General features: G+C 50.4%; 1 protein-coding gene across 1 annotated transcript in view; it reads left to right on the forward strand.

Moving 5' to 3' along the window:
- The window catches only part of TOGARAM1 (TOG array regulator of axonemal microtubules 1), a 34,053-nt gene that overhangs the window by 8,193 nt on the left and 5,442 nt on the right, over nucleotides 1–20,418 (forward strand). Inside the window, exons 2-16 of the mRNA XM_027905721.1 lie at nucleotides 50–1,388; nucleotides 5,922–6,078; nucleotides 6,564–6,698; nucleotides 7,354–7,650; nucleotides 9,430–9,653; nucleotides 10,188–10,402; nucleotides 12,349–12,449; nucleotides 13,590–13,673; nucleotides 13,942–14,108; nucleotides 14,872–15,049; nucleotides 15,176–15,310; nucleotides 16,077–16,230; nucleotides 16,953–17,058; nucleotides 17,393–17,628; nucleotides 19,463–19,621. Coding sequence (XP_027761522.1) covers nucleotides 50–1,388; nucleotides 5,922–6,078; nucleotides 6,564–6,698; nucleotides 7,354–7,650; nucleotides 9,430–9,653; nucleotides 10,188–10,402; nucleotides 12,349–12,449; nucleotides 13,590–13,673; nucleotides 13,942–14,108; nucleotides 14,872–15,049; nucleotides 15,176–15,310; nucleotides 16,077–16,230; nucleotides 16,953–17,058; nucleotides 17,393–17,628; nucleotides 19,463–19,621 — 3,687 coding nt within the window. The remainder of the gene's footprint in view (nucleotides 1–49; nucleotides 1,389–5,921; nucleotides 6,079–6,563; nucleotides 6,699–7,353; nucleotides 7,651–9,429; nucleotides 9,654–10,187; nucleotides 10,403–12,348; nucleotides 12,450–13,589; nucleotides 13,674–13,941; nucleotides 14,109–14,871; nucleotides 15,050–15,175; nucleotides 15,311–16,076; nucleotides 16,231–16,952; nucleotides 17,059–17,392; nucleotides 17,629–19,462; nucleotides 19,622–20,418) is intronic.

Consider the following 20,418-nt stretch of genomic DNA (forward strand, 5'->3'; position numbering starts at 1 on the left):
GACCGAGATCGGCACCGGGACACGGACCGGCATCGGCACCCGCATCCAGCCCTCACGGACCGCGGGGCCGCGGCCGCGCCTCGGAGGCTCCGGGCACGGAATCCCCCGGCCCCGCTGAGGAGAGTGCGGAGCCCCCCGACCCGCGTGAGGGCTCGGGGCACACGGAGCCCGCCGGCCCCGCTCGGGAGGGCCCCGGCACGGCGCCGCTCCACCCGCGGCGGGATGCGAGGGACGCGGAGCCCCCCGGCCCGCAGGAGGGCCCGGGGCACACGGAGCTCCCCGGCGCCGCTCGGGGCTCGGAGCCGCTCGACCCGCCGCGGGACGCGGAGGACTGGCCCCCGGCCGGCCGCGCGGAGCTGCCGCTGGTGCCCGCCGAGCTCCGTGCGCGGCTGCTGGACCGGCGGGACTACCGGCGGCGCGCCCAGGCGGTGGAGCAGCTGCGGCGGGCGCTGGAGGGCTGCAGCCCGGCCGCTCTGAGCGCCGCGCCCGCCGCCGCGCTGCGCGGGCTGATCGCGCTGCTGGACGCGCTGCTGCGCGACCCCAACTTCGCGGTGGCGCGGGGCGCGCTGGAGGCGGCGCGGCTGCTGGCGCTGCGGCTCGGGCCGAGGCTGCCCGCCGTGCTCGGGCCGCTGGTGGCCGCGGCGGCGCGGGCGCTGGGGGACACGCAGCCCGCGATGCGCAGGGACGGCGCCCGGCTGCTGCTGCGCCTCATGGGCGCCGCGGGGCCGCGGGCCGTGCTGCGCCTGCTGCTGCAGGAGCGGCTGCTGCGCCACCGCAGCGCCCGGCTCCGCGAGGAGCTGCTCAACACCTGCACGGCCGCGCTGCTCACCTACCCCGGCGAGCAGCTGGACCTGCCCCGGCTGGCGGCCGCGCTGGCGCCCGCGCTGCTGGACTCGAAGCGCCGTGTCCGGCACGCCGCGCTGGAGGCGCTGGCGGCGCTGGCCGCGGCCATGGGCTCCGGCCGCACGCAGGAGCTGCTCGGGGCCGTGGGCGCCGCGGAGATGCGGGCGGGCGGCGCGGGGGCCCTGCTCGCCCTGCAGGCGCGGCTGGCCAGGAAGGCGCTGCCCAGGCTGGGCGAGCAGGGCTGTGTGGAGTACGCGCTGCCCCTGCCCTCCGCCGGGCGCTGCCGCGGGCGCTGCCACCCCCCCGGCGCCGACACCGAGTGGCTGCTGATGGGCAGCGGGACGCAGAGCGCTCGCTGCGGGTGCCCCGCCGGGGAAGAGGCGCTGCACGGCCCCGGCTCCAGCTGTGCCGAGCAAGCGGTGAGCCCCAGGAGGGTCCTGAGCGCCGGCAGAGGGAAGAACAAGCTGCCGTGGGAAAGCGAGCTGGCTGGAGACGGGGAAGGTGGCTCGGCGGTCAGGATGCCGTTGCCGAAGGGTGTGGAGCAGGTATGGAACCCCCCGGCATCGCTCACCCTTTCCAAGGGGAGGTTGGAAAGTTGTCAGAGGCTTGTTAAGTGGCAGATATTTGGGAGGGATGGCTGATTTATGTGGAAGGATCTGTACCCTCACATCGGTCTGGGAGGGCAAGTTTGGCAGTTCCTTTTGTCAGATTTAACCAAACAATTTATCATTTATTAAAAAGAAATACACGTAATTGTTGAAGTTACTGGGCTCCCTGAGGCACTTCGTAGGCCTGACCACTGTGTCATAGCTCTGGCATGTCAGCAGTGACAGGTGAACTCCAGGGAATGAGCACAAGAGTGGGGAAAACACAGCCTTTGTTCGTATATTTGTGTTTGAGAGCACCTGCCTGACTGTTGTTTGGGGGAGAACTGGCCTGCTCCTTCAGCTCAGGCTCTGGATGGGGCTGAGCCAGGGCTCTTTGACTGCCCTGGGATAAACCTGGAGGATGCCAAGTGCCCGGGTGGCTCTTGCTTCTCAGGCTGATCCCACTAGGAAAATTGTAGGTCAGGCTGGAATAGCAATTCTGATGGAGTTTTGATTTGATCACTTAGCCAGTCAGCAGCTGGAAAGGGAAGGAGTCTCTGGAATATTGTCCAGGTGGCTTTGCCTTTGGCAGTGGTGCTGGGACACGTTTTGGATACAACCCCCACGTGAGGTTTCTGTGTGTGGTGTGGTTTCTGTGGTGGTTGGGGTTTTTATAAGTGGACACATTTGATTTGTCTCCTGAGACTGAACTGAAGCAAAGAGATCCCAGGAAATCAAAGGCTGTGCAGAGGAGATTCCTCCTGCCACGTTTACGTAGTGAGAATTTAATTCCCAGTTGCTTGGTAACTTGTTGCTGTGCTGGCTGATGTCACAGACAGTGAGTGCTCCTCTGCGACCAGGCTGTTGGGAAACTGTGAGCATAAATAAACGTGAGTTAATGTTTCTGTACTGTAGAACCTCAGCCTTCATGTCTAGACCTGAATGCAGACGTGCTCATCCCTTCCTTGGTGTTTGTTACCTTTAATTCAGGCCCCTAAAGAGATCTGTGTCTTTTTGGGTTGATGAATCAGGCAGCTGAGCTCCTTTGGAGTGTCTACAAACAGGGCCTGGACACCAAGATCCGTAGGAAACACCTCTGGAGCGAGAGGGCTTCTCTTTTTGAAGCAGTTCTGCAGTATTAATTAAGACAGCTTGCAGAAATATCAGCTGCCAGTGCTCTCCAGGCAGCCTGGGCTGAGCCCTGTGTGCTGCTCTCTGTGGTTTCTGAACACAAAGCAAGTTAACACAGGCACCAGAGCCTGGCTGGAACTCAGAATGGGGAAAGTGCTCTGGAGATGGTCCTTTTCTAACAGAAATTAACCTTTTGTACACGTGGTTGTGTTGTGGTTGTGTTTATCCTGCCAAGTGGGAGGAGTGCCCCAAGTTTCCAACCCTGGAGAGAGAGAGAGATCAGCAAGTCACTGATGGATTCTGTTTTGTTGATATGTAAAGTGCATTTAGAGCTGGTGTCAATCATAGAATCATGGAATATTTGGGTTGGAAGGGACCTTGAAGATCATATTTCAAACCCCTGCCATGGGCAGGGACACCTTCCACCTGCCCAGGGTGCTCCAGCCTGGCCTTGGACACTTCCAGGGATCCAGGGGCAGCCACAGCTTCTCTGGGCAACCTGTGCCAGGGCCTGCCCACCCTCCCAGCCAAGATTTCCTTCCCAAGAATTCCCTGTCCTTGGGACAGCCCTTCTGAGCTGAGATGGCCACGAGCTGTGTAAATAAAGCTCCTGTGCTGGGGGCAGCCAGGAATCAGTGTGTGTGGGAAGGCAGCCCTGGGTCTCCCCTTAACTCCCTTCAGTGAGGTAAATTCATTTATCATGCGTGGAATTCTGGTACTTGACTTGACATTTCAAATATTAATTATTAATTCAGACATTCCTTTGAAATGAATTTGCTTAAAAATTAACTTTTGGGCTCATTCTGTGGCTGAAGGGATGCATGGAAGGAGTTTAATGTTTAAAGCTGTTTTCCTGCCAGGGTTTTTAGGGTCATGTTACACAGTGGCTGTCCAAGGCCACGTCTAGACTTTCCTGATCAGATAAGATGTGAAGTAAAACATGTGTAAGTTAATGTGTACTAAAAATAAAGGGTAGATAAAGCACAGGGACTCCAAGGGCTTGGCAGCTTCTCCAGAGAGTTGTGGATTCTCCATCCCTGGAAGTGTCCAAGGCCAGGATGGACGGGGCTTGGATCAGCCTGGGATACTGGGAGATGTCCTTGCCCATTGGAGGGGGTAGAATGAGATCAACTTTAGGTCGTTCCAAGCCAAAGCATTCCATGATTCCATGATTCTGTCAGTGCTGTTAAACTGGATTCTTGATGAAACATCTCTCGTCCTGCTGTGACCAAACCTCCTGGTCCTCCAGTGGTTTCCCAGCCCTGCCATCCAGGAGGGGTCACAGCAGTGAGTCCAGGAATGCTGCAAGCAATCCCACATTCCCTTCAGAACTCTCATCTGCTCTAACTCTGTAACGTGATCCCAGGGGCAGGAATGCCGAGGCTCCATCTCTTCTATCCCGACTGGGATAACCGGGAACAAACCCCGTCCCCATTCCCCTGCTGTTCCGTGTCCCCTGTGTGGAGGGATCCTGGTGTCCCTCAGAGCCTGCTGTGCTTTAAGCACTCCTCCTAAAATACTGCAGTGAGAGTTAATCCCTGCAGGCTGGTTAAGCAGCTTTGGCTCTCAGGGAGGGGATTTAATGGGGCATTTTGGGGGGTTTGCTGAGGGTTCCTCGGGCTGGAGACTTGGACACCAATCCCATGGGAGCCTGGGAAGTGCTGGCAGTCAATCAGAGCATGGGTTTGGAAGGCAAGATAAAATTGTGGCCGTTTTTGTCAACCACAAACCCCCTCCCAGGCCAGGGAAGGGTTTCCCCCAAGAACCAGTGTCCACACAGCTGTGGACCTTGGAGCTCAGCTCCCTCTGGGAACTGCTTGGCTTCCAAAGCCCTGAGTGGAAAACCAGGCCAGTTCCTGCTTCACGTGTTTATTTACTGCCAGCAGGTACCTCATGTGAGTTCATTTTCCATTTTTAACGGGAACAGTCTCAGAGGGAGTAGAATGAGGAATATGTAATTAAAAAGTTTGAATTATGAGGTTTGTTTTTCTTCTTGTTGGCAGGATATGGGGGTGGAATTTCTCTTGGCTTGGGTGTGTATCTTGTGTCTCTTCTTTACCTAGAAAGGACGTAAAGATTTTGTTGAAACTTAATGATTTAACTAATTATTTAATATTGTCTGTATTCCATAACCAATCCTATTTTTCTGGGTGACAGAGTAAATGTTACAAGGACTTAAACACAATTAGTGTGTGCTTGTGGTTCTCCTCCCAGGTTTGAAGTTCTGTGCTTTATTTTGTGAAATTAATGAAACCCTTTAAAGGTGCTGGCCCTGAGCCTTTGGCTGCTGTTTGTCTGACCCACACATTGAACTTTGAGGACAATCTGTGAACTCCCCCTGAGGTTTCTCCTGGAGCAGGGAAGGTTTGGCAGAGCTGGGAGCTGTTCTGGGGGTCTCTCCCTGTCCAAAACAACTCGCACTGTGTGGGCCAGGCTATGGATTGGGGAGATCATGGAATTGGGGGCTCATGGAGAACTGCACTTTCGTATTCCAAGAGTTTCTGTGAAGTTCCCAGTCAGAGAATCCCATTTTTGTGGTGAACTGAAACGTTCAGTGAAATGAAAAATAACTATTTTAATAAATTCATGTGTTATGTAGGTGTTAGAGCACAAGTCCCCCATTCACAAAGCAGGATGTGAATAAAGGAGTTTTCAGGCTGAACATGGTGCTTTTTTTTCCAACACTGAATAAATATTTCCATTTCTGCTCAGAGTTCTCCTTGTGCAGCCTCCTCTGTGAAAGGGGAGAGCAGAGGAAATGCAGCCTGGAGATGATGGAAATCACTGATGTTACTAATTAAATCAGGAACCTTCATTTAAGGCATGATCTCTTCCTTGCTAAATACTGCTGCTACTGAGATTTTCCCCTTACCCTTGCCCAGTTCTCAGTGCAAGCTGCTGATATCCCCAGGCCCAGCTTTTAGGCTAAACCTGAGGTTTGCACAGCTCAAGTTCCACTCTGGGATTTTGTTTTCTGTTGAACCACTCCCACATGTAATGTACGTAATTCAAAATGTCAACATTTATGGTAAAAAAAAAAAAAAAAAAAAAAAGAAAACAAACAAACAAACCTCAAAATTTAATTTTTAAAATTTAATTCTTAACATAGTGCAGTTCTCTACCAGTTTATTTTACTTTTTTTTTTCCCCCTCAGTGTATGAATAATGCTAAGCTGTTTTATTTAAAGACCTGGAAAATGACTAAAATGCTTTCTGATGCTTCAAGTATTTGAATATCTGGGAGCAGAGAACCTTTACCAAGAAGTTTTGCATTTAGCAGTGCTGTTTGTGCCCTGCTGTTTGCCCAGGGCAGGGAAATGAGCTTTCCTTTCACACACAGCTTGTTCTCCTCTCCCCCCAGTTCTCTGCATCCAATGATTTCCTTCACTCCCCAAAGATCCAGCCCCCCCAAGGAGTCCCAGCCAGTGAGGAGTTATTTTTTAACAGAAAAAGAGCTTCCAGGACTTTATTGCAGAGCGGTGTGGAAGTGAACTCTGGGAATTCTTCCGTTTGTGCTGGTGAGTGTGAGCAGGGAGGGTTTGAGCTGCCCGTGCAGAACAGACCCAGCCATTCTGGTGTTTCAGTGGCCAAAAGGCTCCTGAAGAGCCTGGGCAAGACCAGACCTGATTTACCCTCTCCCCGTGGCCCTTTCTGAGCAGCCCTGAGGCCTTGCCAAGTTTGCTCCCTCGCTGTGTTCTGGGGTTTTTAGGTGTTTGCTTCCCTTTATTGTCACATACTCAAAGAGGGGATTGTTTGGGGGTTTCTTTTGCCCCCTTACAATTCCCAGTTGGAGCAGGGCCCTGGAGGAACAGCCAGTCCTTTCCCTTTTTCCCTCTGAGCTGTATTAGGGGGTTGCTTGGAGACTCTGGAATGAAGTACTCTCAGTGTATTTGGATTTTACACTCTGAGCTACAGAGTCCTAATTCACCAGGAAATGTTGTTGTGCATTCTTTGCTGAACTCCATGTGTTTCTGACCTCGTCGTCTGTGTTTGCTCCTGGAAGGTGCTATGGACTCTCAGCAGCCCCAGAATCCAGGGAAGCACGGAACACTTGGATACCCCCAGGCACGTGGGAAGGATGGCAGTGTGGACTCGGAGTTACAGTTGTGGGGACTCAACAACTGTCAGCAGGACAAAGGTTTGTGGGCTGTGACAGTGTCCTGAGTCAGGGCATGGCACTCTGCAATTGTCTCTTCATTTCTTTGCTGCCTTAAGAAATAAAAACTGTTACTGAAAGCTTTTCCAGGCCCTGTTCAGGCATATTTGTGCCTCCTCCTTTGTATTTTCATTAGTGGTTCATTTACAGCTCCCACCTTTGATGTTTGACTATCAGGGTGTTACAGGACCACCTTTTCTGTAAGGGAACCAGAACTGTGATCTACTTGTGTCATCCTTTTGTTTTAAATATAGTTCTCTAAAACAAGCCTGAGAAATAGTTTAAGGCTTAAACTCACATTTGGAGGGGCAGTGCAAAGTGCAAAGTGAAGGTACCTGATTTGCCTGCTTGGGTAAAACCTTCAGGCTTTGACAGTCTAGACGGTGTATCACTGCACTGCAAATTATTACTATGGTGTGTTATTTAATTTAAAGTTATTTTTATAGTGCATTCTTTCAGTATAACTTATTGTGGTGTATTATTTAATTGCAGATTTTTATGGTGTATTGTTTCCTTGTAAATTGTTATGGTGTGATATTTCACTGTGAATTATTTTTGTGGTGCACTATTTAATTGTAAATTATTATTATCATAAGAGCTGATTGTCACCAATATTGTTCTCTTTTCCTTTGCCCAGTTTCCTCCAGCCTGAATTTTTCCAGCAAGACGCAGAGAGGGTTTTGCACTCAGGCAGAGCCCACCATGTCCTTCCAAGGCCTCAGTGCCAGCCAGGGCACCTTCATCCTGCCCTCCTGCCCCCTGTCCTCCCCCAGGAACAGCCCCAAGCACCTCTCCTCTCCAGCTGCATCCCCAGGCAAGGCCCAGGACAGTCCCACGAGCCTCTCCAACTCCTGGCCTCGCAAAAGCTTCCAGGGGCTGCCCCAGCCTGGCTCCCAGAGACAGCTGCTCAGCCAAAAGCCAGGAGACAGCGCAGGTAGGAACGTTCTCAGTGGAATGAAAAGAAGCTTGGGGGATGGATTTTGAGGGATTTCAAGCAGTGGACAGAAAACCCCCAGTGACAGGTGAGAGGGAAGGAGGCAGTGCCAGGAATGGGGGGATTTACAGCTGCCCTGCTCACATCCCTGCAGGCTTCTCCTAAAAACGAGGCTTTTGCCACAGAGCACCCTGTGCTTCAGCTCTGCTTTTCTCAGCCCTGCTGTGCCAGGGGAAGGGCTGTCCTCGGAGGAAAATCAAACCAGCCCCCAAAATCGAGCACTTCTAGAGACAGCCAGGAAGAAACACCTGCTGCTGTTAACACCCTGATGAATACAGGGGCAAGGAAATTGTTACTCATGCTCTTTGTCTTGCACTTGAATCATGGAATCACAGATTGGTTTGGGTTGGAAGGGACCTCAGAGCTCAGCCATGGGCAGGGACACCTTCCTTGAGAAGGAATTGCATTTGGGATGGCCATACCAGACTGCCCCCACTCAGAACAGCTTGTTAAAACCTGGCTACAAACAGCTGCATCTCCCATGAGCAGAACTGGGGCTGGTTTCATCCCAGTTCACACTCACATGATGTTTGTGCTCTGATCCTGTCTGGAGTCCTCATCTACACATTGGTGAACCTTACCAATAAGCTTGAATAGTTGTAACATTATTTAATTACAGTTGCTTAAACAATTTAGCTGATTTTTTTCAAACTCTTACTAAAGGCAACCTTATTTTAGGTTAAAAATATCTCTACTCTTTGTTTAGTTTAAATTGACTCCTAATCACTCAGGAGGCTCCTGTAAACAAAGTAGCAGCTTCCACATCAAATGTTTGAAATGTCATCTTCTTTGAGACCCATATTGTGTGCATGTGTAGAAAATCCCTAACAATGCTTTGGGATTCACCTGTCCATGGAATGTGCCTTTATTTTGTAGATGTGGTTGTCCCTTGCTGATTTTCTCTATGTTTTCCATATGCATTTCAATTTTTTTTTTTTTTTTTTTTTTTTTTTTTTTTTTTTTTTTTTTTTTTTTTTTTTTTTTTTTTTTTTTTTTTTTTTTTTTTTTTTTTTTTTTTTTTTTTTTTTTTTTTTTTTTTTTTTTTTTTTTTTTTTTTTTTTTTTTTTTTTTTTTTTTTTTTTTTTTTTTTTTTTTTTGAGTGACTGTGTTGTTACAGAATTACAGGTGAGTTTCTTAGGGCGTGGGTCTTTTGTTGTTCATTAGGAAAGGTAATTACTTTTTAAAGGGACTAAAGGGCCAGGAGGTGGGCTTGGATGATCGCTCTGCCAGGGGAGGTTTAGGTTAGATGTTAGGAAGAAATTCTTTACAGAGAGGGTAATCAGGCATTGGAACGGCCTACCCAGAGAGGTGGTGGATTCACCATCCCTGGAGGTTTTTAAGCAGAGATTGGATGTGGCCCTTATTGCCATGATAAAGTAATTGGAGCTGGATCAGGGGTTGGACTTGATGATCTTGGAGGTCTTTTCCAACCCAATCTATTCTATGATTCTATGATTCTATGATTCTATGTGAGTCCCTTCCAGCTCAGGCTGTTCTGTGATTCTGTGGTTCTGTGTTGGTATGCACAGGCATGAAACATTAGTTTATACTTTCTTAAAGGAAGGAGACGGTGGAAGTGGAATAAATTGGTACCTGGGGCTGCCCAGCTGTGTTCTGAACGCTCATTTGGTGGCAGAAGCAGTTCTGGGGTGTGGCTGAGGTGGGAAGCGTGCCCCGGGGCTGTGGGTGCCCCCCTGACAGCTTCCCGTGTGTTCCCAGGGGAGAAGGTGCTGGACAAGCCCCCCCTGCAGCTGAAGGCCAGGGCAGTGAGAGCCCCCCCCGGCCGGCGGGGCCTGCCCGTGCCCCCCATCCCACACGCGGGCGGCACAGGGCACAGGGACAGCGAGGACAGCGAGGGCTCCTGCCTGGGCCAGCGGGGCAGGGAGCTGGCAGCGGGGCTGGCACGGCTGCACATGGATGCTGAGGAGGTGGACCAGCAAGAGGTGGGTGTAAATGTGGTAAAACACTCCTAACAGTGCTGCCCCATCCCTGGAAGGGGCCAAGGCCGGGTTGGACGGGGCTTGGAGCAACCTGGGCGAGTGGAGGTGTCCCTGTCCCTGGAACTGGAGGGGCTTTCAGGCCCTTCCAGCCCAAACCATTCCCTGGTTCTGTGACCCTGTGTTGTGCAGATTTGCTGGGTGTGCCACTGTGTGTGCTGTGAGCCCTCAAACCCTTCCTTGGGTCTGTGAGAACAGGTAGAGCAGGTGGTGTATTTTTGCAGGAATGTGTCCCGGTGCCTTGGGAAGTGCAGCTGGGATGCAGCATCCTTAGGAAGCTGCATTTGCTTGCAGGATAATTACTCTTGCAGAGTAAAATGCCTCCCAAGGGCTTGTTTATCGGGCATTACTCGTGCAAGTGGTGGTCACGCTGGCCAGCAGGGCCTCGAGGATTGGAGTGGGCACTCAGAAATGTGCTTTATTTAGCTCTTGGCTTCTCCCCGGGCAGTGCTCCCCCTGTCACCTCTCCCTGCCGTGCAGATGCAGAACTCTCTGCGCTCCCTGCGGAACAGCGCGGCCAAGAAGAGGGCCCAGCTGAGCAGCAGCTTTGCCGACCTGGAGAGCCCCGACCCTGCAGCCAAGCTGGACGTGTCTGGGGACTGCCCCTCGCAGGGCTCCTCCCCCAGCGAGAGCGGCATTTACAGCCAGGACTCCCTGCCCTCCCCCGTGCCCAGCCTGCCCCGGAGGAGAGTGATGTGAGTGCCACTCTGTTACCTCAGCTGTCAGCCCTCACACAGGCTCTGCTGCTCTTGGGGAAATAATAATAGTGAATTATATGGCTTTTATATAAAATTCCTTGGCTTAACAGCTTGATCTTTCTCGTTGTGAATGATTTTGTTATCTAAAACTGCAAGAGTTGCATAATTAGGTTATTCCATTTTTTTTCTGGCTTTCAAGGTGAAGGAGTTCCCATAGTAGCCCAGGGCAGGGAGGCACTGCCAGGGGAAGTAAATATTTGATGAAGACTTTGCAGATGGGACGTGACCCGTGGCTGAGCAGGGGAGGGAGGAGGAGAACGAGTTAAGAGCAAGGATAAGACTGGCCTGGAAATTGAAGAAGGAATGGGTTGGGTTCTGTGAGAAGAGCAAGACAATGTGGATGTTTCTTATTGTGAACAAGGACTGTTTCTCTTTTATTGCTGACAGATAATTGTTAATTTAAAATGCTTTCACAGAGCTCTTTTAAATAGAAGTTGCCTGATGACACATTGTAAAGGGCAGTAACCCAGTTGGTTATGAGCACTATAAACTATTTTTTAATGAAATAAAGAAGTTTCTCAGGAATTTGCCAGTCTCAGGGCCAGTGATAAAGCTGTTTGTAGGTTTGATCTGAAGATACCTTTTTTCTGTGTGTGTACTAAATATATCTTTATATAGAATCATAGAATCCTGGAATGGTTTGGGTTGGAAGGGACCTTAAAGATCACCCAGTTCCAACCCTCCCTTCCATATAACTGACACACCACTGTATTAATAGAGCAGAAAGAAGGAGAGGGAATAAAAAAGGAAAGGTTTTTGAGGCTGGAATGATTCACAAACAGAAGGTTTTCACAGTTGTGAGCTCAGAACCAGTTTATATTTACATCCCTTCCCTATATACATCACTGCTGAGTCACAGTTTTATAAATAGTGTTTAAAATACCACATTAAAGTGCTGGAGCACCTCAAAAGTCAGGGCTGTAAACTCCTGTGTGTCCTGCTGTGCCAGGCAAGGCCCTGCCCTGTCCAGCAGGCCGTGGCCACGAGGCTGAGGTTCATGTTTTACAGGATCCACACAGCCAGGAATGCTGGCCTAGCAGGGAGGAGAGGCAGTGAGACTGGCTTTGGAGAAGTGACAGGGTCCATTCCAGATGACACTGAAAGCTTTGGAATGTTCATAAAAATGCCAGAGAGTTTAGCTCAGATGGTGGTTTGTGAGCACTGGAATAAGTTGGCCTTGTCTGTTCACAAAATCTCTGTGTTTGGGCAGCAAGAATGTGGGGGTTTGGTGTGTTTGCTTTTGGAATGGTTTGGTTTATCTCCTGATAACTGCCATGGGAGCTGGATATGGTATTAGTGACGTTCCTGGAGCATGGACCCTCCTTTGGATCTTAAAATGGAGAACTTATTTGTGTATTTTAGCCCCAGTAGGACATGGAGCAGCTGCTGTTGCCCTGTGCCCTCACCCAGCTGGCCACAGAGCTCTGGGCTGAATCATCTTTAATATTCATAGAATCATTAAAAAAAAGGAAATGTTAGTTGTTCTTGTAGATAACAGCATTTTCCTGGTAAACAGGAACAGCTGGGAACAGCTCAAACCTGGGAGTGACAGATGGATTTGGTCACTCTCCTTTGCCAGGCTGGAATCAGCATCACCAATCCCCAGGCCAAACAATTCCTTACTTTTTGAATGTATCCCAAATTTATTCCTGGTGTAAGCTTTCCTCCTAAGGGTTGTCTTCATTATGTTCTTCATAATGGACCTGCTCATCAAATAATTCCTACTGGATTCATTTTTCTTTCCAACCAAGTGTGGACATTTGTAGAAATACTGGAAATGTTTGTCCAGGGAGAAACTGAAATCTATTGTTGTTGTTGCTATAAAGTGTTTTTAGCTGGGTTCTGCCTAGAATGGTACGTATAAACTGTGTTTATTTGAACAGGTCAGACACCTTTCCACTGCTTGGCAGCAAATCCCATCCTGCCAAAGCATCTCCAGCGAGGAGCAGAGCCCCAGCCGTGGCAGAGCATCGCTCCAGCACAGGTGTGTTCTTGGCAGAGGGGACACAGAGGCCACTTGATGTGGCTATTCTGGCTTGTTCCATGAGCTCATGCCCCTTCAGTGCTTGAGAAAAGGTCATTTCTGGGTGCTTTGGGGTCAGACTGGGGTTCTGGTGGTGCTCAGGTGCGAAGGAGCTCCAGGCTTGCAAGCAGTTCAGTTCCTGCTGGGAAGCTGAGGTTCAGTGGGGCTGTTGAGTTCTACCCTGACAGTGAATTGTGCAGATTCCTGCCGTGGGCACAAACTTGTGACTGTTTGTGTTCAATCAGTTTGGATTCAGCTGAGTGGGGGAAAGGAACTGGGGGAGCTGTGTGCACAGGATGCATTAGGACATGGGCTTCCCAAGGAATGGCATAGTCAGAGAGCAAATCCTGCCTGTCCATGGCAGTCCATGCTGTGGTAAATGGTTTTGCATTCCCTGGATGAAAAGACCTTTGTGAGGAGTTGACCTTCAGTGTAAAATAATGAGCAGCACATTTATTTTGCTTATTGAGCCAGTTAATCAGGCCCTGGCCCTGCTGGGAGGGAAGGGCTGACAGCCTGATAAGGTCACGGAATCCCAGGATGGTTTGGATTGGAGGGACCTTAAAACCTATCCAGTGCCACCCCTGGCATGGGCAGGGACACCTTCCACCAGCCCAGGGTGCTCCAACCTGGCCTTGGACACTTCCAGGGATCCAGGGGCAGCCACAGCTTCTCTAGGAATTCCATTCCAACTCCTCCTCACCCTCCCAGCCAGCAATTTCTTCCCAATATCCCATCTGTCCCTGCCCTCTGGCAGTGGGAAGCCATTCCCTGTGTCCTGTCCTTCCATCCCTTGTCCCCAGTCCCTCTCCAGCTCTCCTGGAGCCCCTTTAGGCCCTGCAAGGGGCTCTCAGGTCTCCCTGGATCCTTCTCTTCTCCAGGTGACCCCCCCAGCTCTCCCAGCCTGGCTCCAGAGGGCTCGTGTCAGTGTGATAGGAAGATCCTTCGCAGGAGTATTTAATAAATCCTGTTGGCTTCAGCAACTTGACAATATACTGGTTCAAGAAAGTGATCACTTAAGATATTTTATTCTTCTAAAAGGTCATGAACATGTCCCAAAGCACAGACATGATTTACAGGGTGTGATGTTTCTCCTTCCAGGCCTTGCAGATTCTGTGTCTGGTTTTGCACCGATGGACGATTTGGGTTTCTTGCCTGGAGAGACCGTGGTGGTTGTTGGTAAAGGTATGACAGAACCAAAACTACCTTCTGTGTCTCACTGAGTTCCTAAACTGAGGGAAAACGTGCCTTTAGAGAGTGGGAGAAAAATAAACTCCATCCAAGGTTTTAGATGGTGAACAATTCCCAGTTTAATGGGAATGTGAAGAACTGTTCTGGAAAGGGTTACAGTTCCTGGACAGACAATTCCATTCATGACAGAGGAATGGAACTGGATGAGCTTTAACGTCCCTTCCAAGCCAAACCATCTGTGATCCCCTGCTCTGCCTTCCAGGTGTTTTTGGGAGCCCCCCTGCCCGAGCTCACAGCCAGTCCATGCCGTGTGTGGCCAACGGAGATGACCAGGGTGTCAGAGAGGACACTGAGCCATCCCCAGGGACCCTGGGGAGAAGCCTCCAGCAGAACAGTGCTTCCCATTTCCATGCTGAGAATGACAGACAGGTGAGAACTGCAGGGCTGGGATGCCATCTCATCCTGCTTTTCGAGGTGTGAATGCAGCTGGACACAGCCACAGTCTCTGTGTCCTGGGAACAGGAGTTCCATTAAACAGCCACGGCCATCCAGCTGCTGCTCCCTCATTTTCCTCTTGGTTCCCCCTGGATATTTTACAATTGCCCTGTCAGAAGCTTCCCACTTAGCTCAGAAATCTCTGCAGAAGGGCAGCAGGAGGGAATGGAGCTGGAAAACATCCTCTGACTCCCACAGCACATGGAGATGTGGAAGGAGGGATGGGCTGGGTTGGATCAGGTCTTGTTTTCTCCAGTAGTGAAATTAAACTCCATTCATAGGGTATTTTACAAACTATCTGAATATCTGCCCATACTCTGCTGTTTGTTAAATACTGTTAATGTCTGTAAATGGAGCAAGGTTTATCTGAGTGAAGTGGGAAATGAAACTCACAAGTTGTTCTGCAGGCCTTTAAAATAACATTTTAAGATGACTAAAACTCAAAGTTATTGATAAAAAGTGTCTGAATTTTCTGATTTCCACTGAAGATGTGACTCCTCAAGGGGGGTCAAATTAGAAGGAGTTAAGGGAGGAATGTGTTGAAAGTTGCTGCGATTCCTGAGGAGCAAGAAGGGTCATAAACACGAGAGGGAGTAGGGTCAGCTCACACCGGTGGAAATGTTTTGCATGCTGACCTTACCAACATCAGGAACTGGGGGATGAGCTATTGGGTAACTTGTGCATGATTTTTTTGCAGATAAAAGTGACCATGTCAAAATCTGCCCAGGATAAGCTGAGGAGGAGGAGAAAAGAAGAAAAAAAAGAACTCAATCATAAAGAGCATCAGGAAGGCAAAGACCTGGAGGGGAAGGAAGAAATCCCTTGGGAAGGGCTTAGACTGAGTATGAGTGAACCAGAGAGACTGACAGCAGAAAGTGAGGATGAGGGTTTGTCCTAAATGAATACCCACTGTTAAAAGCTGCTGGAATGGGCATTAGGAGTGGAAATAGTGGTTTTTAACTTGTTCTGCTTTGTCGCTGTTGTAATTTGGACGTTTCTAGGGTTTAATCTCTATGGGGATATTTTAACATCACCAAGAAACGGATCTTTGTCCTTAGAAAATGTGGCCTTGAATCCTTCTCTCAGAAGAGCATCCAGTTTGAAGAGGTCAAAGTGTTCCCCCTTGCTGGATCCTGGTAAGCTGGGACAGTAAAATTTGGGTGTGTGGAGTGGGAGAGCTCCAAAATGCAGTTTATTTGTGCAGTGGACAGTCCTGAGGTGCTCTGGAGCATCAATACTGTGGTGGTGGAGGGGATTTAATTCATCACTGGGGATTCCACTCATCATATTTCCCCTCTAATCTGTTAGGAAGGTGTTTGAAACATCAGAGGGGTTTTATCTGTTCAGCAACTTGAGTAATGTAATGTATTAATGACAAGTGGAGTCCCTTCTGTCCCCAGAAAAATCATTTCTTGGTCTGTTTGGGCACTGAGTTGCCTTTAAGATGTGCAGTAGAAAGGCTCTGAGAGTAGAAGCTCCGAGGTGCTCCAGGGTCTCCAGAATTTCTCAGGAGGCTCTTAGAGGTTGTGTTTCAGCACACTGGGCATCATTTTTACACCAAACAATCCACTGCATATGTGTTTGTGACTGTGGTGGTGGCTGTGTGCAAAAAAATTAATTTATATGAATGAAACCAAATCCTTGGGGGGATATCCCATCCCTGGAAGTGTCCAAGGCCAGGTGGGAGCACCCTGGGCTGGTGGGAGGTGTCCCTGCCCATGGCAGGGGTGGCACTGGGTGGGCTTTGAGGTGCCTTCCCACCCAAGCCATTCCAGGATTGCGTGTCTCTCGGAAAGCCTGCTGCCTGCAGAGCCATCTGTACCTCAGGGTTCTCATTTCCTGCTCTTTGGGTGACTGGAGTCCTCGGGAGCTGTCACTGCCTGTGCGTGTTGTGCCCTGCAGATGAGCCGTGCCTGTGCCCGCGGGGCCGGCCCAAGGAGCAGGGCCCGGCGGTGACGCCCAGCCCCGAGGTGCTGGACCCCTCGGAGCTGCAGCCCTTCCCCAGGCCCGACACTGCCCTGGCAGAGGCCCTGGCACTGCTGGCTGACAATGACTGGTGGGTGCACAGCAACCTGGGGGGCTGTGGGAGCGGCTCAGGGGGGAACTGCTTTCCAATCTCAGCCAGAGGGGCTGAGTCACAGAGGGTGAGGGGGCTGGCAGTGACACAGCAGAGAAGGGGGGTTTGCAGCCCAGCTGCAGCTTACACTGAGCCTTCAGGGGCTTGTACAGGTGTCTGAGTTCAAGGACTCTTCTGGAGAGGCCCCACCAACACCTTCCCGGTGCCTTCTGTGGAACAGAAGCCCCTTCTTGGTGCTTTCTCCCTCTGGAATGTGGTTCCAGTGCTGCTTCTTTTGATTTGGGGGAGGGAAGAGATCCTTTAATTGCCACCAGTGCAAGCTGGGAACAGAACTGTGGGACACAGCTGAGACTGCTGGGCTGAAATAGTCTCTCTTGGAAAGGGTTTCCTACATTATTTCTTCCCTGGGAGGGTGGGCAGGCCCTGGCACAGGTTGCCCAGAGAAGCTGTGGCTGCCCCTGGATCCCTGGAAGTGTCCAAGGCCAGGCTGGAGCACCCTGGGCTGGTGGAAGGTGTCCCTGTCTAGGACAGGGGGGTGGAGAGATAGTCCCTTCCAACCCATTCCATAACTCCATGATTCCATAACTCATAGCTTTATTCTACAGTCCAATTTGTTTGCTGTTTGATTCCTTAGAATTTTAATATTGTCATGAAAATTTGCAAGTGGTTTGGACTTGAAATAGTATTTTTTGTGCACCCAGGGAGAAGAAAATTGAGGGTCTGAACTTTGTCAGGTGCTTGTCTGCCTACCATGCCCCTGTTCTGACTGCAAAGCTCCACGAAACAAGCTTGGCTGTGGCTCAAGAGGTTAAATTTTCCTATCAGAACATTCCACTGGCTATATGTGTGTGTATATGTGTATTTTATAGCTCTCTGAAGTGAACTGTTGTGTTCAGCTGTGGTGAGTTTTCCTCTGCTACACAGTCTCAGAAGAGACTGAAAGCATGTAGATTGTAACTTTATAACATTTTTATGGGTATCTATTTTAATTCTAACCCATTGTGAATCAAGTTAAACATTTATTTCTCCGTTGCTTTTAACATTTCTTAAAAATGACAAAGGGGAACACGGAGCTTTGTTTATGTTGAAGTCTATTTTATCACCATTATTCATTGTTTTTTTGGGTCTTTCCTGTGTGCAGGTCAAGAATTTACGCTCAGGTGTTTCTCGAGCTGCTGTGGTGTGTTTAGGGGATTTGTTCACCCACCTGAAAAAGAGCATGGACCAAGAACTAGATAATGCAGTCAAAGTCCTTTTGCACAAAGCTGGGGAATCCAACACTTTTATAAGGGAAGAGGTAGACAAGGCACTGAAGGCCATGGTTAATAATGTGACTCCAGCACGTGCACTTTGTTCTCTTATAAATGGAGGGCAAAGGTAATTCCTACGCAGATTTTATAAAGAAATTGCTTGTGAATAGAGTCAATTTATATGGGCTTTTTGAAAGAAAATCAAAAATAAAATGGACAGGAACTGGAAAAGCCAGCTCTGGTAAATCTCTACCCAGGGCAATATTTGTTGGGATAAAAGCCCCCCTGTTCCTTTCTGTGCTTTATGTGAGAGGTTGATTTTGGAGCTTGGTGTGTTTTCTGGCCATTTTGCACTACCTCAGTAACTTTATTTGCTGTTACTGCAGTATTTCTAGGAAGCTGCTGTTTTGCTTTGCTTAGTAAAGCTCACGTAACACTCTTATTTCGCATTTGCTCTGCAACCAAATGCTGGTTTGCCCAGATTTCAGCACCCCTCTTTATTCAGAAAGCTGATTTATAACTTACAGTTCTCTAGCTGCAAGTAGCTTGCTTGGTTTCCTGTTCCTCGCTACACTGAGCTGGTTCAAGCCTTTGTGTCTGCATTTTAACTTCCTTTCCAGTGGTGGTGGCTGTTCCTTTCTGGAGCCCCTCAGACACGAGCCTCCCTTTCTGCCTGCCTGCTTTGCTCCCGGCCTGAGCTCCCCTCAGGCTGTAGCAGGAGTTGATTCCCTTCTTCCCCTTGCCCTCTTCAGTCTGTTTTCCCTTTCTTTTCTCATTCACTGACCATCAATACTTCAATCAAGCTCTGGTGCTTAATCTGCTGTCTGTCACCACTTGGTGACATTTCACAGGCTGCATTTCTCCTCTTGCCATGATTCAGGTGCTCCATTCTAAATCAGTCCTTGGGCTTCCTGCACAGCTCCAAATCCTCACAGCTAGTCATGATTAAAATGTTTTAGTTCCTCCTTTATTTCCTGGGAAGGGGAAGCTGGTATTTGTGGAATGTGTGGATTCAGTCTCCTGACAGCCCCACTGCAGTTACCCGGGGCTTTAAACTGAAAGGCAAAAATCAGCCTTGGGATGGATGTCCCAGCCCTGGGAGTGTCCCAGGCCAGGCTGGAGCACCCTGTGCTAGTGGAAGGTGTCCCTGCCCATGGCAGGGGGTGGAATGAGATGGGCTTAAGGTCCCTCCCAACCTAAAGCAGTCTGGAATTCTGTAATTTTGATAATAATTTGTAACTATTCTATGAATAATTCAACCCAGTGTTGTTTGCTTTTGGGAGGGGCTGCTCTAAAGACACTGCACCACTGCTGGGAACTCACCTCTGAGCAGCTGCTTGATCAAGGAGCATGATTCCAGGGCTAGGGCTGAAAGGAGTTTCACTTCAGGAATTTACAAACCTATTTCTTATCTGTATGAACGTGTTTAGGTGTTTGTGCACACAAAAAGCTTTCCAGCTGGTTTCCATGGGCAGGGCCATCCCTGGGGAGCAGGGCCTTGTTTGCTGCGTGGAGTGAGGTCTCAGCCTCACAGCTCTTGTTGTCCCCTCAGAACGTGCAGCCGGAGTTAGAAACTGCCCTCAAAGGAGAATTTTCAATCCTAATATAAGATTGGAGAGGTTTGAGTTTTCAGACCTGTGTTCTTGAACACAAGTGGGATCAGCAGGGACAGCAGGATTTACATAAAAGGCTCATTAGCTGCATGAGTTTGAAAGCTGATTCTGGGTTTTTTTTCTGGTTTTCATCAGCACAGCTGTTTATTTTTGACAAAACAGGGGCCATTAGACTTGTGCAGGATCTTTAGAAGTCAGCAGAACTAGAATAGTCAATGCTTTATTCAGTTTTGGCTCCGAGGTGCCCCCCAGCCCCTCCACAGTGTGCCTGCCCTGGGAGTGCGGTGGGCAGGGAGCGCTGTGTGCAGCCCCTGCCCGAGCTGTCCCTGAGCGCTGCTGTCCCCTCAGCCACCTGCACTCTGCCGTGAGGAGATGCACAGCCCAGCACCTGTCGGACCTCGTGGAGCGCCTGGGCCCCGAGCGCATCCTGGCCGGCCCCAAACCCTGCGCCGAGCGGCTGCTCCCGGCCACGGCCAGGTTTGCCCAGGACAGCTCCCAGCAGACACGGTGAGTCACCCTCGGGGGGCTGCAAGCTGGGAATGGCTCCCTGGGTGTGCCCAGCAGACAGAGGGCAGTCACGGCATCCCTAAGGGTGGGAACGATCCTTAAGATCAGTGAGGGCGGGACAGGGCTTTGAGAAGCGTGGTCTAGAGGAAGGTGGCCCTTGGTGGAACTGGATGGGCTTTAAGGTCCCTTCCAGCACAAAGCTCTGAGTCCAGCCAGTTTATCCCAGACTGTTAGGGTAGTGTATGTGGCAGGAATTGCCTGGATAGCTGGTGCTGCTGGACACACCCTGGCTGCAGGAAGAAGAGGGGCTCACAGGACATGCTCTGCTGGGCACAGAGGGAGTCATGGCACTGAGATCCACACTTGGATCTGCTCCAGACTCTGATGGACAAGGCTGGGCCATCCCTCTTAAAGGCAGCTGCAGTGGAAGGCTCTTGTCATTGATTTGCTCAGTTGTTGGTTAAACAGTGGTCCTGGAGCACAGTGTCTTTGTGGGAGCATGAGAAGGGTCTGGTTACACATATCAGCAGCAATACTGGAATCATGGAATTGTGTGGGTTGGGAAAGCCCTCCCAGCCCATGGATCCCCCTGTGCCCCATCCCCACCCTGTCCCCAGCCCAGAGCACTGAGTGCCACTCCAGGCCTGCCTTGGACACCTCCAGGGCTGGGCACTCCAAACCTCCCTGGGCAGCCCCTGCCAGGGCCTGACCACCCTTTCCAGGCAGAAATTCCTGCTGCTGTCCCACCTGAGCCTCCCCTGGCCCAGCTGGAGGCCGTTCCCTCTCCTCCTGTCCCT

Source organism: Empidonax traillii, unplaced genomic scaffold (assembly GCF_003031625.1).
Source record: "Empidonax traillii isolate 1590-97213 ecotype Southwest subspecies unplaced genomic scaffold, ASM303162v1 scaffold1198:size232379, whole genome shotgun sequence".
In the NCBI taxonomy this organism is placed as follows: Eukaryota; Metazoa; Chordata; class Aves; order Passeriformes; family Tyrannidae; genus Empidonax; species Empidonax traillii.